This window comes from Pipra filicauda, unplaced genomic scaffold (genome assembly GCF_003945595.2).
Source record: "Pipra filicauda isolate LSUMZ 115617 unplaced genomic scaffold, ASM394559v2 scaffold252_size1811890_pilon, whole genome shotgun sequence".
Lineage (NCBI taxonomy): Eukaryota > Metazoa > Chordata > Aves > Passeriformes > Pipridae > Pipra > Pipra filicauda.
Window position 1 is genome coordinate 375,379 of NW_024104368.1, and position 9,295 is coordinate 384,673.

General features: G+C 46.8%; 1 protein-coding gene across 1 annotated transcript; it reads right to left on the reverse strand.

The window, feature by feature from the left end:
• Nucleotides 1-616: 616 nt before the first annotated feature.
• LOC113990032 (serine/threonine-protein kinase PAK 3-like) lies at nucleotides 617-8,800 on the reverse strand. Its single transcript, XM_027725100.2, has 12 exons — nucleotides 8,175-8,800; nucleotides 7,318-7,355; nucleotides 6,768-6,893; nucleotides 5,974-6,151; nucleotides 5,575-5,638; nucleotides 4,505-4,553; nucleotides 4,276-4,388; nucleotides 3,611-3,728; nucleotides 2,702-2,801; nucleotides 2,210-2,406; nucleotides 1,600-1,737; nucleotides 617-889 (listed from the first exon to the last, which is right to left on the reverse strand). Exons 1-12 carry the CDS (start codon nucleotides 8,281-8,283, stop codon nucleotides 740-742), a joined length of 1,380 nt encoding a protein of 459 aa, XP_027580901.2. The 5' UTR covers nucleotides 8,284-8,800; the 3' UTR covers nucleotides 617-739.
• Nucleotides 8,801-9,295: the final 495 nt, after the last annotated feature.

Consider the following 9,295-nt stretch of genomic DNA (forward strand, 5'->3'; position numbering starts at 1 on the left):
TGGTAAGTAAGCACCACACAGCCGCTTGCTCCCCCCCATCCCCATCCCCATCCCCATCCCCATCCCCATCCCCATCCCCCTCCCCAGTGGAACAGGGAGGAAAATCAGAAGTAGAACTCGTATGTTGAGATAAGAACAGTTTAATAATTGAAACAGAGTAAAATCCAACATGAATACAAATAGTAATACTAACACTAATACTAATACAAACACTAATAGTAATACTAATGCAAATCCTAATTGTAACAGTAGTAAAACGGAGAAAGAGATGAAACCCAAGCAAAACTCGTATGTTGAGATAAGAACAGTTTAATAATTGAAACAGAGTAAAATCCAATATGAATACAAATAGTAATACTAATACTAATACAAACACTAATAGTGATACTAATGCAAATCCTAATTGTAACAGTAGTAAAACGGAGAAAGAGATGAAACCCAAGCAATACTTGTATGTTGAGATAAGAACAGTTTAATAATTGAAACAGAGTAAAATCCAATATGAATACAAATAGTAATACTAACACTAATACTAATACAAACTCTAATAGTGATACTAATGCAAATCCTAATTGTAACAGTAGTAAAACGGAGAAAGAGATGAAACCCCAGCAAAACAAGCAATGTACAATGCAGTTGCTCACCACCTGCTGGTGGTGATGCCCTGTGCCCTAATCGACTCCTAAGCGCCCCCTCCTCTGTGGAACTCCCCCAGGGTATTCACTGGGGTGAGGCTCCTTCAGTTTTGTTCTGAGTTCCACCCATCGATGGAACTGGAGGAAGGCATGCCAAAACCCTTCCTCTGTCTGCTGGCCTCCCTCAGCTGGTTTGCTGCATTGATCACAGTTGTGAGGCCGGAGAGGGGCATGGCTGAGAGTAAAAATGGATGCTGCCCAAAGGAAAAGAAAAGAAATGGACCATTACTTTCCAAACTCAGTTCCTCACGAGCTCAAGCAGTATTCCTCGGGTTACCAGAGATGTGCAGAAATAGGACTGAGGGGACCATCTGCACCTCTGTCTTCATGTCCAGGACCTCGTTATGACAGGCAGACGTGGCCCATAATCCTATTAACCCCTTTCTCAAGCTCGATGGGATATTTGCCCTGCCAGGGCTGTGGGAATGCTGCTTGCTGTCCCAGGGCTTAGGTCCTTTCAGGAAACTCTAAATACTTACTTAGGTTCCTGTTTCCTAAAGACATGGGCTATTCTAGAAGTCAAAAAAGATGAGGAGCATAAGCTGCTCTTCAGGAAACTCAAGGTCACCAAGAAATGTTTATCACCAAGAAAGGATTTGGGCTCACGGGGAGCTGCCCCCAGCCCCTTCCTTCCCACAGCCAAGTTCTCAGACCACTTGGCAGGCACTGATTTTATTGGGTTCCTCCACCACCAGCACCATTTCAGGGCTCCGTTCCTGGCATTAGGAACCAGACAAAACTGAACAGCTCCCTTAGATCCAAATCAGGGCCACCAAAATGATCAGAGGACAGAGCACTTCTGGGGATTAATACGAGGCGGGGGCACCTGATGCCTTGGAGTTTAGCAGACGAGAACACCGATGCATGGGACAGTTGTGTCACTGGCAGCCACTCTGCATTTTACCTGCAGAAGTTCCTCAGCAGACCATCGACTGTCCTCGTCTGCCTGCAAGCAGCGGTTCAGAAAGTCCTGCAATGCAGGGGACAGTTTCTCGCGGTTTTGCAGCTCCGGTATCCCCTTTGAAATGATGAGCTGCATGGCCTGGAGGAAAAGGAAACATGGGACTTTACCTCTTTCTTTCATCTCCCTAACTGCTCCCACAGACCCCATTTTTGATGCTCCATCTTCCAGTGGCAGTTTCTTCCCGGGCAGAGGGTTCAAAATGATTTTTTGACACCAAGAAAAAGGCCCCAGTGCAGCCCCAGGTCTTCCAACATCCAAATGATCTTGCCTTGATAGCTGATTTCATTGGCTGACCAAGTTAGGAGGAACTCCATCAGCAAAAGCACCTTTTGCTTCTCTGAGGATGGACTTTACAGGCTTTACAGGTTATTTTCAAGAGTGACGCAACTAAAGCTATAGAGGATGTGGATGTGCTCTGGGGCCCTTTTTTTGTTGCCTTGGCCTTGGTTGAACTTGTTCAAGCTGGTGGGAATGGTATTTTTTCTCAATGGAGGCAAAACATGGGACAGATGAGAAAGACAGTGGTTATCTGGTAGTATTTGCACCTTACCCTGTGAGGAAGCTCCCAAAAATAAGGAGGTTCTCCTTCCAGCATTTCTATCACTGTGATGCCCAGTGCCCAAATATCCACTTTGGGTCCGTATTCCTCTTTAGTTAGATATTCGGGGGCCATCCAGTGAGCCGTGCCGACGACTGAGCTTCGTTTGCTCTGCTCAGGTGTGATGCGAGCAGCGAGACCAAAATCAGCTGAGGACAAAAGCCAGTATCATGAAAGCCAGCCTGAATCATGAAGCCAAGTGCAAGAATTGCCCACTAGAAGCCTGAGGAGGCTGAATCCAGCAGGAAAAGCGGCCATGCTCTGTTTCCTCAGGGCTGTAGCCAAGGACACCTTGTTCCTCTCTGCACGTTGCAAGTGTGCTCTCAGCTTGTAGCAGTGCTCCCTGCACTCCCACAGGCACCGCTTTTTGGGAACTGGCAGGCAGTCTCCAGCAGCCCCACGCGCCGCATCCCGGGAACAGCACGGCTGAGCAAGAACACCTACCCAACTTGACGGATCCATCCATTCCAAGCAGAATGTTATCGCCTTTGAGATCCCTGTGGATCACTTGGTGGCAATGGAGGAAGGCCAGTGCTTGCAGGCACTGAGAGAGAAAAAAGAAACAGGAGAGTAAAAATGAATGACCCAATTTCCTCACCCAAGAAAGGCAATGGCTTTAAAGATTTCAGTTCTAGGTGAACAGTGAGGACTGGCAGACCATGGTGGTGTCAAGAGGAAGAGCTTGCTGCTGCCTCCGTACTAGTAAACTTTCTAAGGGAAGGCACATTCCCTTTGGAGGTTTGGAAAGAGAAATGGCAATTGTTGTCATGCTGCACCCCTGCAGACACAGACAAAATGACTGCTGCTGCAGTGCGTGGGCTCTCTCCATGCAGAGGGTAAATCATGGTTTGCCAAAACAGTGAAACTCCCTCTCCTGAGGGGATCAAGTGGATCGCTTCTGGGTGGGAGGCTGCAGGACCAAGATCTTATTGCTAGCTGGAAGAGCAGACTTGGAAGTAGCATTTTAGTAATTTTGCAGATGCAAACACCGTTTTGGGTGGAATGCTCTGCCTTTCAGCTGAGGACTGTGACAAATGAGTTTCTGTTTTTCTTTGCTGTTAGTATAAAATTCTGCCACCAGCATGTTTGCACTTACAGGTAGGGAATGCAGTAGAGACAGGCTCCAGGCAAACAATTTGGCAAAGTTGCGAATAGTAAATAAAATAAGAAAAAAGAGAGAGGGTACAGCAAGAGTTGTACTGGCAGGCCATTCACTGAAGATGCTCTTTCTTCTCCATATTGGAAAAGCAACACGGAAACAAAGCTCTAACCATGAAATCACTCCTGTTCTTGCTGCTTGTTTAGAAGTCCCAGCCTGCCCAAACAACTGGAAGCACCAGTGGCATCCCTTACCTCTCGAGAGACAGCTGCCATCATTCCTTCACTCATGCTTATTTCCTTAACAACAGCACTTAAGGAGCCTCCGTCTAGGTATTCCATCACTATCCACAGTTTATCTCTAACCAGGTAGCTGAAAGAAGAAAACAATGGCAGGGAGAATGGGCATAGCTAAATTACCCTACCTAAAAGACTAAAGTTGATTTCTGTTCTTGGAAGAGTTGGGAATGAACACGGAATAAAATCCTCCTAGGCTATACACTCCTTGGAACCTGTGTAGTCTAAGTGAGAAAGGCACATCCATGAAAACTGAGATGTCTCAGATGGCAAGGGAGTGAAAAATACAGGGAAATAATTCCTATGATGCTTTATCAGCAGTTGTCATAAGAGACAGAAAATATGATTAACTTAAAAAGACTCCCCAAACAAACAGCAAAACCGACCTGGTAGTAATGAACTTCCAGGCTGTTGTTTTAGGAAGATAGGGATGACTTGAAACAATGCATGCCAGAAAAGATGAATGCAGACAAAATGCACTCTCCTCCCATACAATGTATAGGAATAGATAAAAAATAATACTAGAAAGCTGACTTCTCTGCCAGAGACCAAAGGGGGTTCTTTTAACCTTTGGCTTGCAGTCTGTAAAGGAACAGTCACATGATCATACCTGAACTACTTACCTGTCTAAATAGTTAACAATATTTGGATGCTTGTTGTCCCTCATGACAATGAGCTCATCGACAATTTGTTCCTTTTTGAGCTGTTTTTGGAGACACACTTGCTTTATGGCCACCTAAAATGATATTGAAAACCATTAACTTGGGAAGTCTCTTGCACAAGATCAGACCAAATTTTGATTTTGCAACTCTAAAGAACACTCTTGAACGCAGTTTGGATTTGTAATCTTACCTCTCCTCCTGTGGCAGTGTCGGTCGCTGCATAGACCGTTCCGAAGCCACTAGAAAGAAAACAGCAGCGAAGAAAAGAATGAAAGCCAGCCCAGACAGGAGATGTCTGCTGCCTGGAGTGTTTCTAAATCACCTGGCTCCATGTATGCTTCAGCCAAGAGCAGAGCAGCCTACCGGCCCTGTGCCATGCAGGGTATCCAAGAGAAAACTTGGGTGCAACATGAAGGGCTGGAACAAATCTCAAGTGTACAGCCCAGATTAACTTAATTCAGACCTCTCCCTAAGGTGGTGGAGCATGTCCACAAAAACTGGAAAGGAATGTATTTCCTTCTTTTTCCATTTGGCCTTGCTGAGTGCTCAGACCTCTAACTGCTTTGTTCTCAGATCCCTCCTTTGAAGGTCTCTGCCAATCTCAGGCAACACCCTATTCTGAGAAGCCTGAACACATGTGAGGAAAGGATCTAGAAATGGCTTTCTCCAGCCTGTAAGGAAACCAGTCTCCAGCCACCTTTGAGGTCATTTGCCATCATCAGGATGCATTTTCCTCTCAACTCCCTTGACACTGGGTCTATTACTGAATTAGGTTTTACTACTTCTGCTACAAAGAGAGTTTCTTTTTTATCTCTTTTTTTCTGTTTCTAAACGATATGGTTATACTGCTGACCACCGACCATTGTTTTCCGCAAAATATTGGTAGTTCCTGAGAACTGTTATCTGACAGCTCTCAGGGGGTCAGTTGCTCTTTTTGGCAAGAAAGTTTCTTTCTCCTTTCTTTTCCTTGGCTGTATTATTTGGAGACATAGAGACATCATTTCTCGTAAGCAAAGAGGCAAACAGGTGCCAGGCACTTGAAGGACAGGAGATCCTGCTCCTTGCTGCGGGCAAGACACTACCAGCATGCAGTTGTCTTTGAGGATGCCATCTGACCACAGTTCTAAATTGGGATCAGCACTGAGAGGCAGGAGGATCTAAACGCAGTGTCTGAACATGTCTGGAGCCTGTCTGACTTCCCGCCTGACCTTGCACCAGCAAAATACCTGGCTTTGTGGAAGGAACTGTGATCAGACTTACCCACTGGCAATTTTTTCCCATTCAACGTACTTCTTCATAGGATCTCCCACACTCACAATGCTCCCTGAAAAAAACAAATGAAAGATGGTCACTTCAGGATGACGATACCAGCCTCCAGCAGGTCAGAACTGCAGCTCCTCTGCCTGGGGCTGTGAGCTGAAGTCAGTTGGGTAACAACAACAACAATAACAACAAGAAGAAGAGAGGCAGATCTGTAGTCCAGATGGCTTCCACAAAAACTGGTTTTCTACAGTCCTTTGAAGAGTTACATTGACAGGAAACTGGGAGAAAGAGGGAGAAACATTCTGAGGAGACAGAAAAGAACAGGTAGCAAGGCAAGTGTTTGTTGTCTAGGAACATTAGCACTGCCCTATGAGGCAAGAAATGCAGAAGACATACTCAATTTCTCGAGGCTGTCCTCCTCTACCGTCTTTTGCTGCTCGTTGGTGCTGCTGCAGGAACTGCTGGAAGTGCTCATGTAGGTGATCTCAGGTGTGGGAGTGTTGTCTTTGTCAGCGGCTTCCAGTGCAGCAGCTTCCAGGGCAGTGGAAGATTTTGTTCCAGAACTTGTATTGATCTGTGACAAGAAATCAGTTTGCATCAGAAAGGAGGCTTGCAGAGATATTTCTCATCAGTATTTCAAGCTTTAGGGAACAGCCATTAAGTTCCAGCCCTTCTCAGAGACCGACCTCCTCTTGCCATGGCCGAGCTGCGTAGGACTCTTCTCACCCGACTTTGGTCACGTAAAAGTTATGGGTGTAGTTTAAAGTGTCCATTTAGCCCCTTAAATAGTGCGTGGAGGAGGGCAGGGACCTGCACGGGACAGTTTCTCCCAGGTATCCACATGCAGCAAGGCTGTGAACTGTGCCTTTGGAGCGCTCGCTCCGCTGGTGACAGGGAGGCTGCACAGACACTGCAGGCTAAGTGTCTCCCCATTTACAGACACAAGGCTACCTCTCATCCCATACAGAGAGAAACTCGTGGGCCCTGTCAGAATGCCAGGAAAACGATGACTGAACTTGAAAGTTCAGAACCCATTTTCCAAATGTCAGTGGATGGGGGGGAGGAAACACTTTGTTATGGTAGGATTCCAGCCCTCAGGATTTTCAGCCATGAGGGGCAAGTGCTGTCTGGTCTGAAACAGGCAGCTCTGAATTACAGTAATGAGAGTGCTAGGCAAAGCTGGCTCTTACAGAGTTTGGCTGTTCAGGCTCCGGTGCAACAACAGGTGGAGCTTCGTTGTTGTCTTCCTCCTCTGTATCCTCATAAAGGGAAGGAAGAGAAGGAGCCTGAGGAGGGTCAGCTTGAGGTAGTTTCCTCTGTGGACAGACAGCAGTGTGAGCAACAGGGAGTCACATATCATTTAGAACCTTATTTCTATGCAGCTATCTATCCAGCTGTACTAAGGAGAAATCATAACCTTTGATAGCAAGGGGATTCTAAGTTGCTCCAGCTAAGTTGAAGGGGGCTAATTAGACAGCAGTGCATCTTGTTGTGAACTGCTGTTGTTCCCCCATGGCTAAAAGCAGCAAGAAACTTTCTGTCTGCAAAACCAGACTGTCATCTACTTAAAAGGCCTCCAAGAGACAAATAAAAACCAGCCAGGGAACCCTTTTCTTCTGATGCAAAGACACTGAAGAACACTTTATTTCAGCCTTGAGGGCTGGTACTCGATTGCAACAGGCAAAGGTCACAGGCACAATCCTGAAAGGCTAGGAATGTCAGGATTACTTTGCCGCTCACCGAAGGACGGCCTCTTCTGTTTCTAAACACATATTTACCTGCAATGGGGAAAGGAAAATGAAGCAGATGTTAGAAAACTGGCTGTTGTGGGGAATCCCATGGAAAAAGTCAACCCAAATGGAGAGCATTTTTCTTTCACAACATCCCTTCAGTAGCACAGTTCTTTCACACAGGGAGCAAGAGAACAGCACAATATAGCAGGCTGTTGTTTTGCTACAGCTTCTTGGGCCGAGTTTTCTGCCCTGTTTTGCCAGGGCAGTTTCTATTTTTCTTATTCTAAATCAAATAAAGTGAAACTTGGTCAAGAAAAGGCACATTGTCCTTTGACAGTCATTGATTCTGTTCTGCCCAAGAGCTAAAGCATCTGTCCTCTCCTCCTCTGCTCCCCTATTCTCCCCCACACTCTCTAGAAGTTTGCATTTCATCACCAAAGCAAGAGCTATTTGAGCAAACATTGTGGCAGGTCACACTGCCCAACCTATGAATGATGGAATTTAGGGAAAAACTGGAGAGAACTGCACAGTCTTTAGAGGGACTTCTGAGGAGCTCTGCCAATCTGCATTTGGGAAGTTGTATTGGCTGAAGCAGCAACTGAGGAAATTACAGACTCCACTGCCATGGACTAACCCGTGTAGGGCACAGAACCCTGTGGGTTCAATTGCAAATGCTGCCCACACCCCCTTGAATGGCTGGAGACACCCCCTTTGGAGCTGATGCCCCTGACATGAGCTTTACCGAAGTCATGGTATCTGTGGGGCATTTTGGTTTCAAAGGCAATGCAGTCACTAAGGGGCAGCATAAACAACACTTCGATCCAAAAGCCAGGTTGGCTGCACCTGGAGAAAACCTCTACTTACTTGCTAGATGAGTCAGCAGCCAGGGTTTGTCTGGGTCACAATAAAAAGCATAGGCCATAGGAAAAACCTGGCAAAAGGCGGCACAGACTCGCCGGAACACTTTAGCCATGCTGGGCAAGAATTCCACAGCCTGTGCACGCCAAGGAAGAAAAGGACACCCCGGGTGTCCAAGTGCAGCCTGCTGGAGGTGAGTGCCTCGATGAGGAGCACCCTCCCGCTACGAGCACGCCAAACACACTGTGCACACGGAGGCTCCCGTGCACGAGGACAACGGTCTGTGCACCAGGACAACACTCCATGCACGAGGACAACGGTCCGTGCACCAGCACAACACTCCGTGCATGAGGACAACGGTCCGTGCACCAGGACAACACTCCATGCACCAGGACAACGGTCCGTGCACCAGGACAACGGTTCCAGTGACATCACAACAGCAGCTGCTCTAGCTTTGCTTGCAGATGTATGCAGAGCCCCTGAATGTTCTCTACAGCTAATGCCAAAAAAATGCTGGAAAATTCTCCTCTGTCACTGGAAGCCTGTCCCACTGCCCTGGAATGCCCTGTACATGGAAAGCCCAAGACTGTGGGTTTAGAAGAGCCAAAAACCACAGCCTCACAGATCTGCCCCAAGATCCCACACTACCTGTAGGATGACTTACAGACATTTCATCCCCATGAAAATCAGGTGCAATTGGTCTCTGTCAAAATCTAGAGCTAAAAGCAGGACCCAGCTTGAAAAAGAAAAGAAAGGAATGTCAATGGAAGGAAAGAAAGGGCACAAAACTCCTCTGGAAATGAGCTCTACCCTTCCATGGAATAAGGATTTGAGGCTTAGCTTGTTTTCCTGGTGATTTAGTGCAGACATCAAGGGACTATCCTCTGGTGGTGGACAACAGAGTGTCCTTTAGAAGCTTTATCCTGGGCTTGTAGTGCTTAGTAAGGCAAACACATTTGGTGCAATGGTCGCTGGTGTGTGATTCAAAGGCACACCCTGATACAATTGATTTCCAGCTTCCCAGGGAACACTGCGTGGTAACAAATCTGCCTTTCAGCTCTCCAACTGCTTACACTGGGGTGTACCACAGCTGCTGAGGAGGTCTCTTTGTTGAGCTCCTGTAGCTC